The sequence below is a fragment of the Aotus nancymaae genome, unplaced genomic scaffold (genome assembly GCF_030222135.1).
Source record: "Aotus nancymaae isolate 86718 unplaced genomic scaffold, 86718_ANA_hifiasm-v0.15.2.pri h1tg000029l, whole genome shotgun sequence".
Classification (NCBI taxonomy): domain Eukaryota; kingdom Metazoa; phylum Chordata; class Mammalia; order Primates; family Aotidae; genus Aotus; species Aotus nancymaae.
This window is the reverse complement of record NW_026988442.1, coordinates 59575335-59598106: the sequence shown is the minus strand read 5'-3', so window position 1 is coordinate 59598106 and position 22772 is coordinate 59575335. Positions and strand designations below refer to the sequence as shown.

At 40.6% G+C, this 22772-nt stretch overlaps 1 protein-coding gene and 1 pseudogene across 12 annotated transcripts in view; one reads left to right on the top strand and one right to left on the bottom strand.

Annotated features, from left to right (window-relative positions):
* FMNL2 (formin like 2) overlaps positions 1-22772 on the top strand; it is a 316443-nt gene that overhangs the window by 193601 nt on the left and 100070 nt on the right. For all 12 annotated transcript variants that reach the window (XM_064382754.1, XM_064382750.1, XM_064382761.1 and 9 more), the window contains exons 3-4: positions 15576-15656; positions 22455-22531. In XM_064382754.1, coding sequence (XP_064238824.1) covers positions 15576-15656; positions 22455-22531 — 158 coding nt within the window. The remainder of the gene's footprint in view (positions 1-15575; positions 15657-22454; positions 22532-22772) is intronic.
* Positions 10902-15532, bottom strand: LOC105720479 (large ribosomal subunit protein eL22-like; annotated as a pseudogene).

The window sequence follows — 22772 nt, the reverse complement described above, 5'->3', positions numbered from 1 at the left end:
CCCAGAGGGAGAAGAGAATGTTTACTAAACAGCAATTGCTAGTCTCTGCCACGATTCCCAATTTTGATAGTCTTATGGTTCATTTGTTTTAGGTCGTATTCAGCATTAAAACTTGCTGTTACTTACATATTCATTAATTTATTAATTGACTAGGTATTTAGTTGTATAGTTGAGGGAAAGGAAGGAGTGACGTGAGACAGAGAGTGTGGATCTGAGTTTTCCTTCCCAAATGAGTCATCTCATATGTCTCATATAAGTCAAGGGAGAGACTCCAAATGCTTAGTAGTTCCAGTTTGTTTGTCCCAAGATCCAGCAATGTACCAGACAAGAATCGGCTATGGGACATGGTTATTTTTGCTACACCTCAGGGAAAAAAAACACACACACAAAAAAAACACAGGCATTTTGTGTCTTTGCTGTTTTCTGCTTGAGATTTTGAAGGGACTTTTCATTTTCTTGAGCTCTCCAAACCAGAGGAAAGGCACGGAGTTAATTGCTGTTGAAAAGAAGTCAAGTTACTTTTCATTTCCTTCCTGAAAGCAGTTTTCTTTCCATTAAGACTCACTCTAGGTCTCTGATTCTTTGATTCTAAAACACTGGAGAAGAAATCAAATAGTGGATGCCAACTCTTTGTATATTGAGCTTTTGGAGTTTTGGAAAGTTGGGTCTGAACCTAGAAGTGAATTTACATTACATCTTTCCTCTTCTAGAGGTTTCTTTTGTCCCTAGCTTTCATGCTAGAGAGAAAAATGCTGGCCTACCCTACAGAGATTGGGCTTGGGGGAGAGAAAAAGGGAGAAAGGTAGTCAGAAGAGGAGAGGAAGCAATTATTCCTTTTAAAACCATCCTTTTTGGTGGCTTGATATAAATACTCTGTCAGAAATGCTATTTGGTATTTGTTGCCAGAGCTAGACACTGATGGCTTAGTCCTGTTTGAAACATTAAGGCTTTAGAAGGAGCAAGATTATTGGGGAGGGAAAAAAAGAAAAGAAACTTTTAGGCTGTATTTTGCCAAAATGTATATCACACTGCCTGCCTTCCTGCTTGGTAATACAAATGGAATTATAGCTCCCCCACTTTCACCCCACCTTTTAAAAACGACTTAATTGCCTGAGCTGGCTTAGACTACTTGGTTGTGTTGCTTGAAGTAAACTTTATCATATCAATTACTTTTATAAACTTGGGGACACTGATGTTGATCTTTGACCTATCTTTTAGGAAATCATTGCTAAGCAAATTAAAATGATTTATTAAGGTGGGTTAGCTAAAAATTTCTACCAAGTGATACAGATACTACTTTATGTTATTTCAGCATTTGGCCATTTAACTCATAATCTTTGCTTGTGGAAGGCTATTTATGCTCTCCTTTCACACACACACAGTAAAGTGACTTTCTAGAAGTTGTGCAGCAAATGGTTGAGCTGAAACTAAGACTGAAGTCTACTGATGCCTGGTTCTGAAAAATTTTACGTTTAAAAAAGTCTTCTTGAGAAAACCACCATGCGATTGTAGCTTCTCCACCATCAAGCAATTAAATGATTATGTTCACCTTGTGAAGAGTGATGTGCTAGATGTTCTGACCATTATGCTTCAGAAAATATTATGCTGAATGTTTCAAAACAAGGTTGAAAAAAGATTAAGACATATACTTAAAAGTAAACTGCAGAAGATTAAATATATAATAGAAAGCTCAGTCCAGATACATACTCTTTCCTGGTTGCCTGCAGCATTCTTGATGAACTTTGAAGGAAAGAAAGAGTTTAAAAGAAGTCATTTTCTGAAGTCATTGAGGAAATTGAGGTGTCCACAGTCTTTATCCCTGCTGCAGAAGTAAAACAACATTTTTATTTATTTGGGTAGCAGAAATACAAGGTAAATTGGTTTTGATTTCTAATGATACTGTAGGTATTTGGGAGTACAGGAAAAGAGGAGGACAACGAATTAGAAATATGGTTTGGGTTTTGTAAGAAACAGCTACGCGTAGGGAAGAGACTGTATATCCTCCATCAGCATGGTGGATACTAGCTGTGGATAGGCTTGTAGCAGCTTGTATCAGTTTGTAGCAGCATCTTCAGGTACTAGAAATATCGTTATACAGATGTTTCTTACCTGTAAAGCCACTGTTGCTTCTCTTGACAATCAATTTGACACAGCCACTCAGTTATTGATATATGTGCCTGTATTTTCAGGTAGAGTATAACTTCAAGTCAGTCTAAAACCCTGTAAGATGAACACATCTAACAGGTTGGGTGTGTGCTTATATATCTTTGTCCTCAGCAGTGACCCATTTAGAGGGACTTCCTATTTTCCTTATCTGCTTATCCTTAGATCATATTTGAAAGCTTGGCTTAATGACTCATTTTGACCATGTGGGTCACAGATTGAAACTATTGTTTGCTTAATCATGGGATCTGAAGATGAAAAGAAAGAATGTGGGACTTATTAGAAGGGGTGTTTGTGTTTATTATACTAAATGTAAAATTAAGATGTAAGGTCCTTTTTTTTTTTCTTTTTGAGACAGTCTCTCTCTGTCACCCAGGCTGGAGTGCAGTGGCTCAGCGTCGGCTCATTGCAACCTCCCCCTCCTGGGTTCAAGTGATTTTCCTGCCTCAGCCTCCCAAGAAGCTGAGATTACAGGCGCCTGCCACCATGCCCAGCTAATTTTTGTATTTTTAGTAGAGATGGGTTTCACCATGTTGGTCAGGCTGCTCTTGAACTCCTGATCTCAGGTGATCCCAAAGTGCTGGAATTACAGGCGTGAGCCACTGTACCTGGCCTAAGATAAAAGACCTAAGGGGAAAGCCTACAGTGGGATCATTGGAGCCTGGGTTTCAGATAATAAAAGCCTTAGGTCTTCAAGTTATTAACACATGTTATTTCAGTTTTTATGTTTTAGAAGGAGAATATTTATATATCTAGGAGAATGGGATGTGGTTTAGGGGTGGGGTGAGGTACAGAATTTGGATCAAGGTAGTGAATTAAGCAAATACGAAGTGACAGTGAAGACGAAGTAATGGTTTGAGGTATGGAGGTACACTTAGAGCCTGATAAAAAATTGTAATGCAGTTCCCATAATTTTTAATTATTTAAATAGAATTATGAATGATGTTTTTGAAATAGTAAAACTAAGGTTTATAGGATCCCTTGAAGTACTTTATTTCTCCAAAGAGTATTAATTGACAAAGATGAGTATTTGGCCTGTCTCTGGTGATTTCTTCTTTATTAGGGCAAGATAAACTTTTTCAGGAAAGTTGTGCTCAGTAACAAAGTAAATAAATAAAATATATCTAAAATTACTTGGATAAACTGTTTTTAATCATTTTTATTGAGGTCCAATTTATATGCAATAATGTTCACCAGTTGGGTTTTCCAAAGTGGCTAGACCATTTTGAATTCCTACCAGCAAAGTAATAGAGTCCCTGTTGCTCCAAATTCCATCAACAGTCTTTTAAAAATTGTCAGTCTTTTAAAATTCTAGCCATTTTTATGGGCATATGGCAGTATCTCACTGTGGTTTTAATTTGCATTTCGCTAATGACTAATGATGTTGAGCATCTTTTTATGTGCTTGTTTGACATTTGTATGTCTTGTTGAAGGGTCTGTTCTGTTCCAATCTTTTGCTATTTTTTTTTTATTATTTTTTATTTTTTTGAGATGAAGTCTTGCTTTGTTGCCCAGGCTGGAATGGAGTGGTGTGATCTCAGCTCATTGAAACCTCCACCTCCTGGGTTCAAGTGATTCTCCTGCCTCAGCCTCCTGAGTAGCTGGGATTACAGGCATGTACCACCATGCCCAGCTAATTTTTGTATTTTTAGTAGAGACAGGGTTAGCCAGGCTGGTCTCTAACTCCTGACTTCAAGTGATCTGTCTGCCTCAGCCTCCTAAAGTGCTGGGATTACAGGTGTGAACCACTGCGCCTGGCCCCTTTTGCCTAGTTTTAAAAAGTGGGTTCTTCTGGAGGCAGAGGTTACAGTGAGCCGAGATAGTGCCACTGCACTCCAGCCTGGGCAATAGAGTGAGACTCTATCTCCAAGAAAAAAACGAAGTGGGTTATTTGTCTTAGTGAGCTTCAGTAGAAGTTTTAAACAACATTCTGGATACAAGTCTTTATCAAACAAATACTTTGCAAATATTTTATTAGCTTTTGTCTTGCTTTTTAGTATTCATAACAGTATCTTTTGAAGAACAAAAGATTTTCTGATTAAATTGAATTTATTTTTTAATTGGCTCATGGATTTTGTTTCCTAAGAAATTTTTGTCCACCCTCAGGTCACAGAGATTATCTCTCAGGTTTTCTTCTGGAAATTTAACAGTTTTTTTCTTACATTTTAGTCTATGATCTGTTTGATTTGTTTCGTTTTGCTTTTTGAGACAGAGTTTCGCTCTGTCACCCAGGCTTCAGTGCAGTGGTGTGATCTTGGCTCACTTGCAACCTCCACCTCCTGGGTTCAAGTGATTATCCTGCCTGAGCCTCCCAAGTAGCTGGGACTACAGGTGCATGCCACCACGTCCAGCCAACTTTTGTATTTTTAGTAGAAATGGGATTTCACCATGTTGGCCATGATGGTCTTGATCTCTTGACCTCATGATCCACTTGCCTCAGCCTCCCAATATGATCTGTTTTGACATATGGGATGAGTCAAGGGTGGAGTTTCACTTTTTCCTCATCCCTCTATCTATCTATCTGTCTATCTATCTGTCTATCACTCAACCAACTGTCTGTCCATCCATCCATCCATCTATCCATCCATCCATCTATGCTTCTGTATTTATCTGTTCCTCCAACTGTTTCAGCACAATTTATTTAATAGTGTTATTTTTTCACGAACTACCTTGGTATCTTTGAAAACCAATTAGCCTTATACGTGTGGGTCTATTTTTGTGTTCTTTATTCTGTTCTACTCGTCTGTATTTTTACCCTTAATGCCAGTATGTCTCTGGTTTGATTACTGTCTTGAAATTAGGTAGTGTCAATTCTCCAACTTTTTTCTTTTGCTGAATTATTTTGGCTATTTTAGTTCCTTTGCATTTTAATATAAATTTTAGAATCAGCATGTCAGTTTCTAAGAAAAACAACTTTTCCAGAATTTTGGCAGAAGATGCATTGACTCTGTAGATCAATTTCAGTAGAACTGACATTTATACAATATTGACTTTTCTGATCTATGAATGTGGTATCGCTATTGATTTAGGTGTTTTTAATACCTTGCAGGAATTTTTTGACATTTCTAGTAGTATTCAAGTCTTATACATATTTTAAAGTTATCTCTAAATATCATGATTTTTGGTGCTATTTTAAGTGATTTTTTTTTTAAATGTTTCCAATTTTTTTGTTCTTAGAGGAATATTGTTTTTGAAAAACCTTCCACCACTTCATTTATGCCTTTATAGAAAGAGATGGTTTATGTTATATCACTGTACTTACCAAAAGCCAGTTTTATAATTAAACTCTTTATAATTTTACGACTTCTGTAATAGAAACAACTGCTTTGGATAAATGTTGAGGTTTAGTATTCTGAGCTTGGTTCTTATGTTTAAATCTGTGTCTAAATTAGAGCAACTGGTAAGGGTAGGATGATTAAGATCTGATGACTTCCTCTTATTTTCAATTGTTCTGTTGACAAGCGTGCTTTCCTTGCATGTATCAAACACCTCACACCACTTACTGATTTTAGTGGAAAGCAGCTTCTTTCTGTAGCTCCTCCTATGCTACTTGCTTTACAGTTTCACTGACAAATGTTACGGCCTTAGTAAAATATTCCAGTTCAGTTTGAGTTAGCTAGCACCTCTTGAAGTTAAGATAATTATACACACAGTTTGTACACTGTTTGAATTGAGGCCAGTGGAGTCTCAGAGAAGCCAGTTAATATAACTGTAGTCAGAAAAGCAGTTCTTAAAATTGGAGCTTGTAATTAAAAAAAAATTCTTGAGTAATTGAAAAATATTAGTGCTCTTGAATTGCCTAATGTTTCTACAAGAACTCTTAAGGCTTATTTTGTGTTTTTTTTTTTTTTTCTGATCAGATTTTGAACTCTGTTCTTCCCCAACCCCCAATGTTTTATTTGTACAATACATGACTATCTCTGGAGACTCTGAAAGATCGTCTGTACATTGTTTTTGTTTGAAAGGCATTCCTAAGTAAGAGGAGTAGGATTAAAGAAACCCATTCAATATTATATATTAGAAAATGAGTTATAGAATGTTTTGGTCAGGAAAGACTCATTGAACTAGAGAAATTCTTGCTAGTCTAAATAAAGGAAAACATTTGGAAAAGTCTCATCAGAGGTTATTTTCAGTCTGAGAGCTGTAATGGAACACTTGGAAAGTTGTCCCCTTCTCTTCAGCTCTGAAAATGATTTCATATTCAGAGCTGAAGAATGTTTTGAGGCTCTCCAAGAAACTATGGCTGTGGAATGAATCTGATGTGCTGATTTTTCAAGTCTAGTCTGGTGCAGAAATGGCCAACTTTAAAAATTGGGAATGGAGGAAAGAGGCACACAGTATTAATCATGCATTTTTTTCACTGTTCAAGACTCCTGATTGATTCCCTGTTGTCTGTCCTATATTCCTAACCAAGTATGTGACATCCGCTGTGGTTTGTTCCAACTTTACCATTTAGATCCTTTGTGCAGTTTTCAAAAACTGGATTACTAGAACTCAGCTACACCTCTCGAAGTTAGTACCACATACCCTGCCTTTCTCTGCCTTTGTTCCCATGTTCCTCATCTGGAAAACTCCTCTGTCTCCTGCCTCTTACACCATCCCAGGATATCTATACACTGCCTGCCTTCCAAAATTTAATTCAAAAGCCACTTTGTCCAGGGAGGTTCCTTTGATCATCTCAGTTGGGAAGAGCCTCACCTTTCTTTGAACTTTGAGAGGATCACATATGGCTCTTATCATATTCTACTTTGTATTACAACTTTGTTGCATCTCAGAGATGAGATTTAATGCTTGGCAATTGAACTTATTTCTTTCTGTGCTTTTTACAGTGTCTTCTGTAATGTGTTCTGGATAGGTGAAAAAGTAAAAAGTCTTTTAAAGTTTTCATTTTAGTGCCTGGAAACAGGGGACCCAACCATGTTAGTAAGATTTAAAATGTTCAGCGTCAGGGGCTTGTTTAGCAAAATGTTTTCATCCAATAATAACCAGAGGGATCCTTCTGAATAGTACCACAGCCGGCACTAGCTTCCTCTGGTAGTCATTATACGAATTAGAATCTCATCTGAACTTGCCTTCTTGGCCGTCTATTAGTAGGCAGAGACTTCATACTTTTTCCTCATTTTCTCTCAATTGTCCTCACCTTTCTCACCATCCCCGACATGCATACTTTCTCTAGGTTGGGACAGTTCACCAGCTACTTTGAAATTTCAGAATTTTATTTTTATTTTTGGGGAGCAAGGAGCATGCATTCTTTTCAGGACTTTGGTTCTCTCGGTTCTTTTGGAATCTAGGTCTATCTGTGTAAATTTTTTCTTATTTGTATAAATGGTTATCTCTGTGAGGGCAAGGTATTATGGCTTACCTCAGTCCCACCTGTTTAGGGATTGATTGGTCTTGGCAACTCTCTCCCCTCCCATGGTCCACCCTGTTACACTGTCCTTGGCCTCTTCCATATTGGATAAATCATTTCTGTCCATATACAATATTAATGCAACATTTTATTCTCATCTTCTCCCTGTTACTTGTGTCAGCATTATTTATTTTAGAGGGTAAACCCCTTGAGGATATGGATGATGTCTGTCAGCTTAACTCTGAAGAGTACTTAGCACTAAGCTAAATCTTACAAATTAGTAATTACTAATAGCAATAGTGCTGGTTGTAATATTGGCTCATTTAGAGACTACAGTTTGCCTACTCAGCCTTTGGAAAGGACACCCAACTACTTCCAGCTTCCAGGAAGAAAAACATTCAAGTATAATGACATTGTGTGAACAAAAACAATGCCCTTTAAATTGTTACTATCTAAAATGAGTTATTATAGGATCGAGATAATAAAACATTAATATTCGCATAATGATGATGACATCTAATTCATCCCTGAGGGTGTTCAAGCAGTTTATGTAGCTCTGCTAATAGACCACTGAAACAGAGCCAGTGACTCTGTGGCCATCCCAGACAGGGAGAGAAACTCAACCATGTGTGCCGTTTATTTCCTGAAACTTCTATTTTCAGATGTCATGTTGTAATTTCTTTGCTTAGCCTCAGAATATGAAGGTGTAAGATAAACTGGAATGGAATTCTTGTTTGATTGTGGCGCTGTGTATCCAAATGTGATTTATGGAGTGGAAATGCTTATAACATGCTTGTTCTGAGTCCAGCTCACACCAAATTAACCCCAATTAATTCTCATGTAATTGGATAGAGAGGATGTAAAAGATCAGAAACGCTTAGCTAGATGAGTCGAATGTCCAATTCCAAACCTTTACACAGAAAGGCTTTCAATGACAAACTCTATTAGATTTAAGTGGAGAAAAAGGAGGAGGACTTACAGGGAGAAGAGGAACCAAAGAAACAGTTCAGTTTGTTAGAAAAGTCTGCCTGTGTGTGTCTAGTAGAAAAGGCTATGTTGTAGCATAGAATTCTGTTTGCTGTGACTTACCTAATTAAATTGGTATGCTCCTTTCATAGTCCATCACTTAGTTCTTTTCAGAACGGTCTAGTTTCCCACCTTGGGTTGCAGTAGACTTGGTCATTAAGTAGAGTCCAATAAATGTTTTCTCTTTTCCTTATCTGCAAGGCAGGTATGTGTATAGGCAGCCTAACCTTCCAGGTAACCAGTAGGGAAAGGGGAAGTTAGCTTAAGCCTTAGGGGATTGGGTTAATGAGGAAACCTATGGTTATGAACGAGAGACACAGCTGCAGCTCATCAGCAAATGTTCTTTGGCTCTGACATGAGCTTGGCTAACTTGTGTGTACTGAACCTGCTGGGGTACATCCTGTAGAGTGTGCCTGTAGTCTCTTTGTGTACTTTTATACTTTAAAAGCTTACCCTTGATTTATGAAAGAAGTAACTTGTATGTGACATTTTTTAAAAGTTTAATTCTTGGAACATTGAGGAAGATCAACTGTGTGCCAAGTATTGTTTTACATACTGGGACTCAATGAAGAACAGAACATGTTTCCACCCTTTTAAAAATGTTTATACTATTAAATTCAAGATAAGCATGCTTATTATAATGTAGTGAAAAGAACAAAAATTAGAAAAACTCAGAAAACCTGTGTTTGAACAACAGAAACGTTGGGAATATACTTCAGAGGACACACACACACACACACACACACACACACAAACACATGAGTATATGATTTCAGGTATGTCATTTAATCTTTGAGCCTCAGTTCCCTCATCCGCAAAGTGGAGTTAATATCTACTTGCCAGATATACAAGCTTGAGTGAGCTAAAGGATCTAAAGAATATGATAAACTGTAAAGCGTCACTGAAAGATAAGTTAATGATCAGAGAAACAAAAAGTACTGCCCCCCATGGAAAGATAATTGTGTTTCTGGGTTTGCATAAATGAAGTCGTTTTTAGAAACAAATCTTCTGATCCTTACTGGAGAGGTGTGCTCAATACAGATTGAATTCCTAACAGACTAATGTCTTAAAGTAAAATATTTATAAGTGACACAGAAACTTAAAGAAGATTCCTTGATTCTAAGGTTTACTCTCACCCTCTCTTTCCTCCCAAACCCCTTCCAATGCAGTTGGTTGACTTAATGTACCTAAATGTTAATAAATGACTCTGGGTTTTTTTCTTTGACTGCTTTTGGGGAATGATTAAAACCCCCAGGACAATGGATATTTCCCATCCCTAAACACTTCATGAAGAAAGTTTGATCACATAAAGCAATAAATGGCAGGGGCTCAGGGTGGTGGTGGTATGTGATCAGACATTCTGAAGGAAATTGGTATTTTAAAGGCTGTTTCACGTGGCTTATCAATTCATATTGATAGCTTATCATGACTAAAGAATATTTTTGTCCCCAAGAATAACATTTCTACACAGTGCGACTCAAGTTGGTGACTTAAGAAAGGTACTTGTATCAATGATGTCGAGCAAGCAGGTAACTAGGTCCTGAAAATAACATGGGATCTGAAGCAGTTTTGAAAGTGTGGGTGATGGAAAACTACCAACCAAAGCAGTTATGACTTTTAATGCAGTATCTAAATTCTAATCTTTAGAGGGGAAAATATATTAATTCAAATAAATAGAATGCCTATAATCCATCCGAAATCCTTCAAAATAAAGGTGTTTGGCAAGGTGCTGAAATTCTCTGATGTATTTTCCTAGTGCTTCTGTTGTTCAAATTGACTACATGAAGACAGAGAGAAAAGGTTTGGTGAATTAGGTGCTGAATTTATAACCCAAACCAGTGGCTCCTTTAGATATTAGACAACCCCAAGTTTTACAAAAACAGTCGGGGCTTTGTATTTTTCGTCCATAACAGTTTTATTTGAATCCCTGGATGTAGGCTGAGTTTTCTTTTCTTCTCTCTATCTCCCTCTCCCCTTCTTTCATTGTCCCCATGAAAGTTTTATATGAGTTTTATTTAAGAACTCATACAAAATACAGCTGGGCACGGTGGCTCACACCTGTAATCCCAGCACTTTGGGAGGCCAAGGCAGGTGATCACCTGAGTTCAGGAGTTTAAGACCAGCCTGGCCAACATGGTGAAACCCCATCTCTCCTAAAAATACAAAAATTAGTTGAGTGTGGTGGCCGGTGCCTGTAGTCCCAGTTACTTGGGAGGCTGAGACAGAAGAATCACTTGAACCCAGGAGGCAGAAGTTGCAGTGAGCTGAGATCATGCCACTGCACTCCAGCCTGGGCGACAGAGTGAGACACCATCTCAAAAAAAAAAAGGAACTCATACAAAATATTCCAGATAAATGAATTTTAATCCTCATCTTCCTCCTCTTTTCTGAACTGGTTAATTTGTAAGTAACGTTAATTTGTAACTCTTTGCTGTTAGCAACTACTGGCAACCCATCACGTAGACGATTCTTCAGATATATTTTAGTGAGCTATTTTAAATACCTTTTGGGAAAAGGCTCTTCAGAAGTCATGGTGATCTTACTCGATAGTTACAACCCCTCCAACTGAGATTCTCAGCTTTTCCGTTCACTTTGATCCTCTTGCAAAAACTACTCAAAATTGGCAGCATCCATGATTCTATCTTCTAGACGGTGGGTGCAATCAAGAGTGAACTTCAGAACCTTCTTTTTTTGTGCCCCTTCTCCCCATTCGCCACAAGCTTTTTCACGGGTTCCAAGGCAGCAGTGGAGGCAGAAAGAGGAGATGGGCAGACTATGCCGAGGCAGATGGCCCTGCCCGAGTTTTCTGAGAAGTGAATGTAATGTGGACCAACTGTTTTTTTTTTTTTTTTTTTTTGAGACGGAATTTCGCTCATTACCCAGGCTGGAGTGCAATGGCGCGATCTCGGCTCACTGCAACCTCTGCCTCAGCCTCCTGAGTAGCTGGGATTACAGGCGCGCGCCACCACGCCCAGCTAATTTTTTGTATTTTTAGTAGAGACGGGGTTTCACCATGTTGACCAGGATGGTCTCGATCTCTTGACCTCGTGATCCACCCGCCTCGGCCTCCCAAAGTGCTGGGATTACAGGCGTGAGCCACCGCGCCCGGCCCCAACTGTGTTTTAAAGCATGAGGCTTCCTTATTTTCTCTTTCTTGGAAATACATCATCAGTAAGTTGCTTGAACAAATGGAAAATATGTGAAATATAACAACAAAGGCTAAATAAGCATATTTGAACAAGTATGAAAAAAAGCATTTTTGAAAAAGTAGACCTTGCTCATAATTTCACTCCTAAGGAAATATGGTCAAGTCAACAGGACTAGCAAATGTGTGTAGTTGAGTAAGCCCTTCTGAGTCGCCATAGTCCCAAGTAGGAAATGAAAATAAGCTGCCTTTCGTGACTGTCCAAGCTAGGGCTCACTAAGTGAGTGAATGCCCATGTGTTACATGTGCTACTCCACCAAATTTTATTATGGTAAAAAACTAAATATGGTTTTTCTGTTGTGAAGATGTAGCCTAAAAAACAAAACATTAGAAGTCTCTCAACACCTGTTGAAAGGATCAAATTTAGAAACAAATACCGCATTGGCCAGAGTTAGAATTTAAGTTTGATTCCTTTGTGACTCTATATTCAGAGAAATGTGGTATTTGCTATGGAAGAATGGAGCACAGTTTGAGTGTTCACTGATCCTAGGAATTTTTAAAATTAGAGTAGGCCATGTGCCATGGCTCACACCTATAATCCCAGCACTTTGGGAGGCCGAGGTGGGAGAAATGCTTGAGCAGAGGAGTTTGATACCAGCCTGGGCAACATGGTGAGACCTTGTCTTTAGAAAATTAGCTGGGTGGGCCGGGTGCAGTGGCTCATGCCTGTAATCCCGGTACTTTTGGAGGCCGAAGCGGGTGGATCACAAGGTCAGGAGTTTGAGGCCAGCCTGGGCAGCATGGTGAAACCCCATCTCTACTGAAAATACAAAAATTAGCTGAGCATGGTGGTGCATGCTTGTAGTCCCAGCTACTTGGGAGGCTGAGGCAGGAGAATCGCTTGAACCCGGGAGGTGGAGGTTGCAGTGAGCTGTGATTGTGCCACTGCACTACAGCCTGGATGACAAAGCAAGACTTCATGTCAAAAAACAAAGAACAAAAGAAAAAATTAGCTGGGTGTGGTGGCCTGCACCTGTAGATCCAACTTCTTAGGAGGCTGAAGTGGGAGGATTGCTTAAACCTGGGAAGTCGAGGCTGCAGTGAGCTGTGATTGTGCCACTGCATTCCAGCCTGGGTGACAGAGTGAGACTTGTCTCAAAAAAATTTTTTTTTTGAATAACTGGAATTATATTATTTAAAAGGATAATATTTATATTCTGATATCTGAGATCAGCTGTTGTCATACACGAGGTTGGAAATAATGGCTGGCTTCTAGATAGCTTATCAGTTCATTTTTCTGAGCTTCTTGTGATTATTTTAGCCCTCAGCTGGACACTGCTAAATCCCCATGGCAATAGGATCCCCCTGATTCCTTGGTGAAGTGATGGTGATTTAAAAAAAGGATTTATACACAGACACAATTTTGGCACTAGAGAAATTGAATAGTTGTGAATTATTACTTAGAAATTGCTCTCAAGATAGAACATTTGGAGGAATAATGAGAAAAAGTATGCTGCTCTTTTTTTAAAAGCAGCTTTATTGAGATATAGTTTATGTACTACAGGATTCACCCTGATTATTTTTAAATAAAGGGAAAATATTAATAGGTATCCCACAATAAAACATTTCTCCCTATTTTTAAGTATAGACAATAACAAATATAGATTTTAAATAATAAGATGATCTTCACAACAGTGGCCTTAAGTAGTTTATAATCTACTAGCAAGCAAGGCTTCAGTGGACCACACAGAATGTTGTGGTTTGCTGTGTTGGAGGAATACAAGTTTCTATGGGATAAACAAATGCATGCACATGCTGGCTAGTTGTCAGAGTGAAGTATCAGAAAATTCCATTGTGGAGTAAGTGGTAATCAGATTATAAAGAATTAAAGTAAGAAAATAACTTTTGGGTTGTAGGAAGGAAAGAACATGATAAAGATTTTCTTCCCCTCTCCTCTCCTCCTTCCCTTCTTTCTTTCTTTCTCTCTCTTTTCTTTTCTTTACTTTTTCTTTTCCTTTTTCTTTCGACAGGGTCTTGCTCTGTTACCCAGGCTGGAGTGCAGTGGCACGATCAGGGCTCACTGCAGGCTTGACCTCCCAGGCTCAGGTGATTCTCCACTTCAGCCTCCTGGGTAGCTGGGACTACAGGCACCCACCATCACACCCAGCTAATTGTGTTTTTTGTAGAGAGGGAATTTCACCATGTTACCCAGACTTGTCCTCATTTCTTGATGAATCGTTTTTTCTTTTAGAGCTGATTTAAACTTTTTCTTGTGAGAAATATAGCATCTATATAGAAAAGGTAGTCAAGTCCGAGAACCAGCATAATAAGTGCTATAAAGTCAGCACCTTTGTAACTGCTACTCAGATCAAGAAATAGAACTCCTGGCCTCTCAGGAATGTGTCATATTTCCCCTTTTGATTACAGCTTTCCCCACGTCAGTCCTCCAGCCATGACTTTCAGGCTGATCATCTCCAAATACACATATATAAAACCATACCTATATATGTATAGTGTTACCCCTTGAGTATGTATCTGTAACCATTAATTTTTCCCATTTTATAAGTGTGAAGAAATGAAATCAGGTGTTCTTCTTGGCTCAGCATCAGGTTTGTGAGATCCATTCATAGGAGCATGCAGTACATGGCTTGTTTTCATTGTAATCTAGTATACTGTTGTATGAACATTAATATAAGTACTTGTTCATTTTATGGTTTGTGGACATGTGGTTTCTACCTAGGTTTTTACTCTTGCCTGTTCTGCTTTGGACATTAGGGGCTATAAAACCTGATACATGTGGCATGAATTCTTCAAAGTACAGTTCCCCTATTGGGAGCATTAGCATAAAACATCTTAGAAATGTCGATTCTTGGGCCCCACCTCTGACCTACATTCAGATATCACCTTGGAATGTATATTATGTATGTTTATGCTTATTCCAGTGACTGCCTTTGTTCAGGATACTTGTGGATCTCCCAGGTTGGAATTCATTCATGACAGCATGCACACACGTGTACACATGCAGACACACTCCCACATTCCAGTTATTTAGCAATAGACTCATTGCTCATATTTGAAAACAATTAGCTTTATCAGTTTGAGTCAAATATTTGGTTAAAATAAATATCAAAAATAAAAATATAAAAGATAAAATAAATATCCAAAAGAGAAAGATGGCTGGGCGCGGTGGCTCATTCCTGTAATCCCAGCACATTGGGAGGCCGAGGCAGGCAAATCATGAGGTCAGGAGTTCAAGACCAACCTGACCAACATGGTGAAACCCTGTCTCTACTAAAAATACAAAAATTAGCTGGGTGTGGTAGCACATGCCTGTAATCCCAGCTACTCAGGAGGCTGAGGGAGGAGAATTTCTTGAACCCAGGAGGCGGAGGTTGCAGTGAGCTGAGATCATGCTATTGCACTCCAGCCTGGGCGACAGAGTGACTCTATCTCAAAAAAAAAAAAAAAGTTTTGCCAACATTGAAAATATTCAAAAGAATATGCAAAAGATTGAAGACCTGCTGAAGAAGGACCTGAACCACGCTGGGCAAAGCATCATTCCTGGAGTAGAAGCTGCAGGGCCTTACGGAGAAAGCAGTACTGAGTCTGCAATTGAGCAGATGTGGGTTCAAACCCACACGTACCTGTGCCCAGCAGTGTCATTCAAGAGGAGTCCTGCATTTCTTTGAACTTCAGTTTTCCTTCTATGCGAAGAGGGGATCACATAATCTACTATCAAGATTCAAAACAATTAGTACATAATGAATGCTTGCAGGGCCGCATTCATACTGTGGTTGCATTTCGGTCATATTTTGGTAACATGAATCTGATATGGCTGACTGTGTCATGGCTTCATACTCTTCATGCTTTTTACTTTTGTGCTTCCTGCAGGAACGATTCCAGGTGAAGAATCCTCCCCATACATACATTCAAAAGCTCAAAGGCTATCTGGATCCAGCTGTAACCAGGAAGGTAAGATGGATTCGTTTCCTCTGTTTGTTGTGGCTTCCTTATTAGCGAGCAGAATCCTCCTGCATTGGAAGAGACCTTCCTTCCTCTGCGTTAGAGCCTCTGCCAGAGCCTCCACAAAAACGCAACCTTGGGAGACAAACAATGTAAGAAGACAAAGGGAAAAAGCATCCTTCTCACTTGAAGACATGTGCTTTTTTTCCTAAAAGTTCTTTGCTCAGATGGGAGTCACGTACCTCTGATGGCTATTGAGTCACTGCTGTTTGCAGTTACACAGGGCAGTGAGACCAGTCCAGAGGTGTTTAGGCCCCTAGAAGAGCAGGCTTTGCGAAGGGAATACTTGCCTTTCAGTTTTTCATGCCTTGGTGAATTTCCAGAGACCTTGAAAAATCACTGGGCTTTTGTCCTCCCAGCTGTGCACTCACATCCTGTGTTGATGCTTTTAGCAGCTTTCCCGCCTCCTCACCCCCAACCGCTGCCGCTGGCCTGAGAAGGTAAGGAGAGAATAGCTGATGCCATTCTCAGTGGACTCTCTCCTTTTACAAACAAGCCCTGCTTTGTGCAGCCACACAATTGGTTTAAACTGATGCCTCGTGGTAAAGCATGTAGCCTGGCACGGCCCCGCAGGCCTGAATCAGTCTTGGGATGTCTCAGGGCAGAGCTGTCATTGCTCAAGATGGGTGAAGGGGTGCTTTACCAGATAGCACTTATTTTTCCATTGACCTTCTACAACTCCTGCTTTCAAGGCTCCAGCGAAAATATCTCAGGCTGATTCTGTTGTTTCCGTGTGTGACTTACGAGAAAAGAACGGTACACTTGACCTGGTTAGCCACTGTTTCCAGGGCTCTTGAAGCTTGCATTAAAAGAAATTTTTTTTCTTTATCTTCTACTCTTAACTCTTCCTTCCTCAGCCCACCCCCTCCCCCCAAAAAAAGTCTAGCAAAGGAGAACAACTATTATTTCCTTCTGGAAGCTTCCTGGGCCTTTCTGTTATGATTAATATGTAGACAAGGGGAAATAAAATCTAGTAGTGATGATGACAGTGGAGTGCAAAACTTTGTCATTTTCTGTATGTCATGTGACTTGAATGTGACACAGCCTTGAACACAGGAATGTACCTGTCAAGTATCATGATACTTCTCCCCTCGCAAATGTGGCACACAATTTGTTTCTAAAAGACCTGTTGTCAGGTCCTATAAACGAGACTGTTGCTCAGTTCTTGTTAATTTATCTTGTTTCTCCCTTTCCTTAAGAATGTGGCAGTCTTTATTTCATCAGTTTAAAGAAGTCTATAAAGAAAGATACACCCAGGCCGGGTCCAGTGGCTCATGCCTGTAATCCCAGCACTTTAGGAGGCTGAGGCGGGTGGATTACCTGAGGTCAGGAGTTTAAGACCAGCTTGACCAATGTGGTAAAACCCCGTCTCTACCAAAAATACAAAAATTAGCCAGGCAGGGTGGCACGCACCTGTAATCCCAGCTACTCGGGAGGCTGAGGCAGGAGAATCACTCAAACCCGGGAGATGGAGGTTGCACTGAGCCTGGGCAACAAGAGCAAAAAACTCTGTATCAAATAAATAAATGAATAAATAAAGACACACCCATACACACAAAATACATCCCTAGACAGGCATTTTTCTGCACTATTTCTTTGCAAAGGGACAGCAGGATTCTATTTTAGAATTGATTTCTAAAGGTTTTCTGAAATCCCCAAACTTGTAACCTTCAGGCTGGATGGCTAAGACCCCAGCATTGAGCCCTAATGCTCACCCTGAGCTGTGTATGGCAGAGATGTCGATGTTTATACAGAAGACTCAGACCTTTCTTCACGCAGAATTCATCCTACCTCCAAAAAAATTCCTTCCACATTTTTCCAGTTCTGAATAGAAAGGAAAAAACATGCAAACTACTAGAGAGTGTGGCTTTGGCCCCCACTTTCATGCCCCACATGGAGGAAGATGCTTAGAAGGAAGAGGGAGGATTCCTCCTGGCACAGTTCCAGTTCTCCTTCAGATCAGCTGTTTTTGGGTTTAGGCAAAGAGAACAAAGCGAAATAAAACAATAAATAGGCTTCCCAGAATATGTTTTGCTTCCTCACAAATAATAAGCCAGAGCAGGACAAAAGATGTCTGTTTGGGCCTTCACTCCCCCTGACATTTCTGCCCCGGTCCATGTGCGTTCACCTGAAAGGCCATGTTTGGTCTGTGCCTCATCTTTCAAGATCAGTTATTCAGCTCAGAAAAAATAAAATGGATGGTGGATTAACCACCCCCGCTTTAGTAAGAATCTGGCAGGAGGAAATGATCTGTTCCACACAATATAATTGTAATGCTTAAAGCCTGGAAAAAAAAAGGAGATTTGTTGAAATAAGACATGGCTTGCAGTTAAAATGAGCTTAAAATTCTCAGCTGTATTACGGTGGGGAGAAAAAGATTTCAAATCGGGGCTTTAAATTTCAGCCAGACAGTCTAGGCTGGGCAGTCTTCCTTTAACTGTGTCTGGAGTCCTCGAATAACTGATTCATTAATCTTTCGTGCAAATTGAATAGAAGATACTTTATTTGCTCTTGAAAAAAATTTTTTAAGCAATATCTATTTAGATTTTCTTCTAAGTAGTTTTAAATGAAACCTCTAGGGCAGGAAAGGAAGAGCCTAAATTAGATATCTCTGTGAACAGAACTCTCCAAACCAGCCTCCTTATTTAATACCAGGAAGTGATTAGTCTGTGTTTAAAGGAGTCTGGTCCTTTGCTGGTGCTGCAGTTGTGAGATGAAGCCTATTGTAGGGCTCATTCTGGGCTCAGCTGCCTCTGCGGGCTCATCCCAGGCTTCCCTCGATGGGAAGGGAAAGGAGAGTAATACAGACCGCTCACTGATCCTGTCTGGCTCCCCACAGGCACACCATTTCTCTTCATAGTGTTTTAAAGCATTCTGGATACATTTTAGGAGTGCAGAGTGTTAGCACGCATTGTGTACATATTGGACAAGTGAACGCCAAGACTTCTCTGTGGTCCAGAATCTAGCTGAAAATTGAGCCATTCCTAAGATAATGTAATACAGGAGTAAATTCAGTTTAGTTTACCTCCGTTATCAGGCAGTTGCAGAAGGGTAGTGCCTAGGTAGCACAGTCAGTACCCAAAAATATTAGCGCTGCTGCTGTTACTATTACCTCATCATGTTTTGATTTAGTTACCTGTTTTCAGTACATAGCTCCTAGCCTTTCAGCCAACCTGCTTTTATACTCTGCTGTTTCCTCAGTGTTACACTGGTGCCCTTGTGTCTGATGGCATATGTAAGGGATGACCTTGCCTGAGGAGGCAGAAGGCAGTATTAGGGTCTGGGTGTTAGTTCATTTGTATTGCTATAAAGAAATACTCGAGGCTGGGTGATTTATGAAGAAAGCAGGTTTATTTTGGCCTACAGTTCTTCAGACTGTACAAGAAGCGAGGTGCTGGCATCTGCTTGTAGTGAGGGCCTCAGGGAGCTTACAATCATGGCGGAAGGCTAAGGCGGAACAACGACAGGGAGGAGGTACCAGTCTCTTTTAAACAGCCAGATCTTACAGGAACTCTCTGAGTAGGAGGCCACTTACTATCGCGAGGACAACACTAAGCAGTTCATGCAGGATCTGCCCCCATGACTCATATACCTCCCACTAGGCCCACCTCCAACATTGGAGGTCCCATTTCAGCGTGGGATTTGGAAGGGACAAATATCCAGAGCATGTCAGGGGCCCAGCAAAAGCAAAGGCTGCAGGGAATGAATCAGAAATGCACACAACACAGAGCTTAGAAGGCTGAGTTATTTTCTGACACCCACCTGTGCAGGCAGCCCGAAACTTAGGTCTCTGACACAGGAGTGGCCACATTGGAGCAGTCAGCACATCTGGAAATGGTTGCCCTAGCTGTGTGACCACAGATCCTAGAATTTTTTGTCTCCTTTCTCTTCCCTTCTCTATATACACAGCAGACTGCCTGCTCTATCCTACTGATTCTCCTCTACTCCATTACTCCATTCCTAAGTTTTAGCTCCAAGGAAAGAATTGAAAGAGAGAATACCTTTAGCTTCTCATCCTGCACTACTTGCTCCCATCCTTTTTTTTTTTTTTGAGATGGGGTCTCACTCTGTCACCAGGCTGAAGTGCAGTGGCACAATTTCGGCTGACTGCAACCTCTGCCACCCAGGTTCAAGCAATTCTCGTGCCTCAGCCTCCCAAGTAACTGGGATTACAGGCATGTGCCACCATGCCTGGCTAATTTTTATATTTTTTAGTAGTGATGGGGTTTCTCCATGTTGGCCAGGCTAGTCTCAAACTCCTGACCTCAGGTGATCCACCTACCTTGGCCTCCCAGAGTGCTGGGATTACAGGTGTGAACCACTGAGCTTGGCTATTACTCCCTTTTCATGCCAAGTACTGTGCTGAGCCTCCTCATTGCTGGGAAGTGGTCTAGGAAGCTCTGGGGTTGGGTGCCCTCCAAATTCTCAAGTATGCCACCATTTCTTAGGCCTGTTTCGACAGAAAAGGGAGTGCCTCTCTTTTTTCCATCACATTGGGGGTATTTTTATTTCCTATTCCTTTTTTTCTTTTTTTTTTTTTGAGACGGAGTCTCACTCTGTTGCCCAGGCTGGAGTGCAGTGGTGTGATCTCAGTGCACTGCAACCTCTGCTTCCCGGGTTCAAGTGATTCTCCTGCCTCAGCCTCCCAAGTAGCTGGGATTATAGGCATCTGCCACCATGCCCAGCTAATTTTTGTATTTTTTTTTTTTTTTAGTAGAGTTGGGGTTTCACTATGTTGGCCAGGCTGGTCTTGAACTCCTGCACTCGTGATCCGCCCACCTCGGCCTCCCAAAGTGCTGGGATTATAAGTGTGAGCCACCGCGCCCAGCCTCCTATTTCTTCTTAAACCTGGATTCTGGAAACCTGACATGATCTTTTTAGATTGTCTTGGGAATGGCATTGATGGAGGAACGGTGAGACTGTCTGCTTCCTTGGGGGCCCTGGTTAGAAGCAGCTGGTGGGGAAGCCAGGGGCTTTCAGAAGAAGACAGCGGGGTGACAGGAGCCTACTGTGCTGATCTGTGCTTCAGGTCTTCATGGGTCACCAGGTCCCAGGTGTGGGCATAGCTCTTGCTCTCCCACATTCTGGAATCCTTACTTCCATCCTCCCTTTTCTTCTTGTCTTGGAGCTGAAGGAATCTGTGTCGGCTGCAATTGTCGCAGTAGAGGAGAGAGGTCCTTTATATTCTGAGCCAGAATTCTCAAAGCTCTTTTCTGTAAACAGCGTAACATAGAGGTGGTTCAGGTTTGTAGCACAGAGAGCCTGGAGCTCTGCTTAGGAGGCACTGATGTCAAATTTTCTTCCTTCATAGTGGCCTGAGACTGTCACTTTAAATAAATATTTCTGTAGGAAAATGTGTTCGAAAGGACTGATGTGCAGTGTAGCCCACTGGTATGTTGGAAGTGATTTAGGGTCAAGAGGCTGGAGAGGTGTGTATTAATACATTTCCTATCAGAAGTGGATTCACTGGAGAAAAGCCCCGAGGGAGTCCTGGAAGCATAGGTGGGATTTTAACAGGTCAGGGAATGAGGAAGGGCACTTCATGTCAGGAGGGTGGTGTGCTCTGGAGGAAGGACCCTCCAAGTGAGGACTAAGGGTCAGAGGTAGCTCTACATGTTTATTTTTGGAACATGTTAGGTCATCCAGAAAAATTAACATAGCAGGTCTGAGACGGCTATCCTTAGAAAAAGTCTTGCTTGTGACCAGGCATGGTGGCTCACGCCTGTAATCCCTGCTCTTTGAGACAACAAGGCGGGCAAATCACCTGAAGTCAGGAGTTTGAGACCAGCCTGACCGACATGGAGAAACCCCATCTTTACTAAAAATACAAAATTAGCCAGGCGTGGTGGCACAGGCCTGTAATCCCAGCTACTCAGGAGACTGAGGCAGGAGAATTGCTCGAACCCAGGAGGCCGAGTTTGCTATGAGCTGAGATTGCACCATTACACTTCAGCCTGGGCAAAAAGAGCAAAACTCTGTCTCAAAAAAAAAGAAAAAAGAAAAAAGATAAAGGCCTGTTTGCAAGGTTGGCTTTGGCTGGTGTCTGGGAACTTGTGTTTGACGGAGGAAAGTTCCTACCATTTCCTGATAAGAATGTTTGCCTATGCCTAAACTGTTTATGAAAACAACACAGCTTATGCTGAATTCCTCTTTTCCTTTTGGGAGTCTGAATTTTTGTTATGTGCTAGGCAGAGAGTTGCCTATTAAACCAGCCCTCAATAAAAACCTGGCCACTGAGTCTCTAATGAGCTTTATGCATGTTGTCATTTGTGACTCCTCGGGGAGAGGATTCCTGGAGATTGCACCTGGTTTGCTGCACGTTTTATCCCATGCACCATTTCTCTTTGCTGATTTTGCTTTGTGTTCTTTGGCTGTAATACATAATAGCCATGGGTATAACTGTATGCCGAGTCCTCTGAGTCCTCCTAATGACTCACCGAAACTGGAGGTCGTCCTGGGGTCCCTGACCCATAGGGATATTGGTCAATATCGTTGTGTGTGGGGGGTAGGAAAATAAAATCTACTTACTGAAAGACACATTACATAAAACAAGGAATTTTTCTAGGCCTTTCTCAGTAGCTATTTTTCATGGTGAGGAAAATTTGTGTGCTTTGCAACAAAAAAAGGACGGGAAGCCCATTTTAGAAGTGAAGATATTTTTCATATTGTGTTAAATTTATTATAAGTAAGCTTCAGTTATAGCAGTTGCTAAAATATTTTGTGAGAATATGTGTTCTTGAATTCTAGAAATTCAGACGGCGTGTTCAAGAATCTACACAAGTGCTAAGAGAACTGGAAATTTCTTTAAGAACCAATCACATTGGGTAAGTATACCCCTTAGCTCTAAAGCTTTTGGACACTTTATAAATTAACTGAATCATATCCAAAGAATTGAGCTTCCTTATGGTTCATTGTAAATTAAAAGACTGAGGTTTTAGTGGCTGTAACCTTTGTTAGTACTCAAATTGCTTACTGCCCAAGAATCAGCAGAAGCAAGACAGATAGTCCTTGATTTGAAGTTCATAACAATCCGGTGTTTCTTTGCATGGGTGCAGTAAATATGCA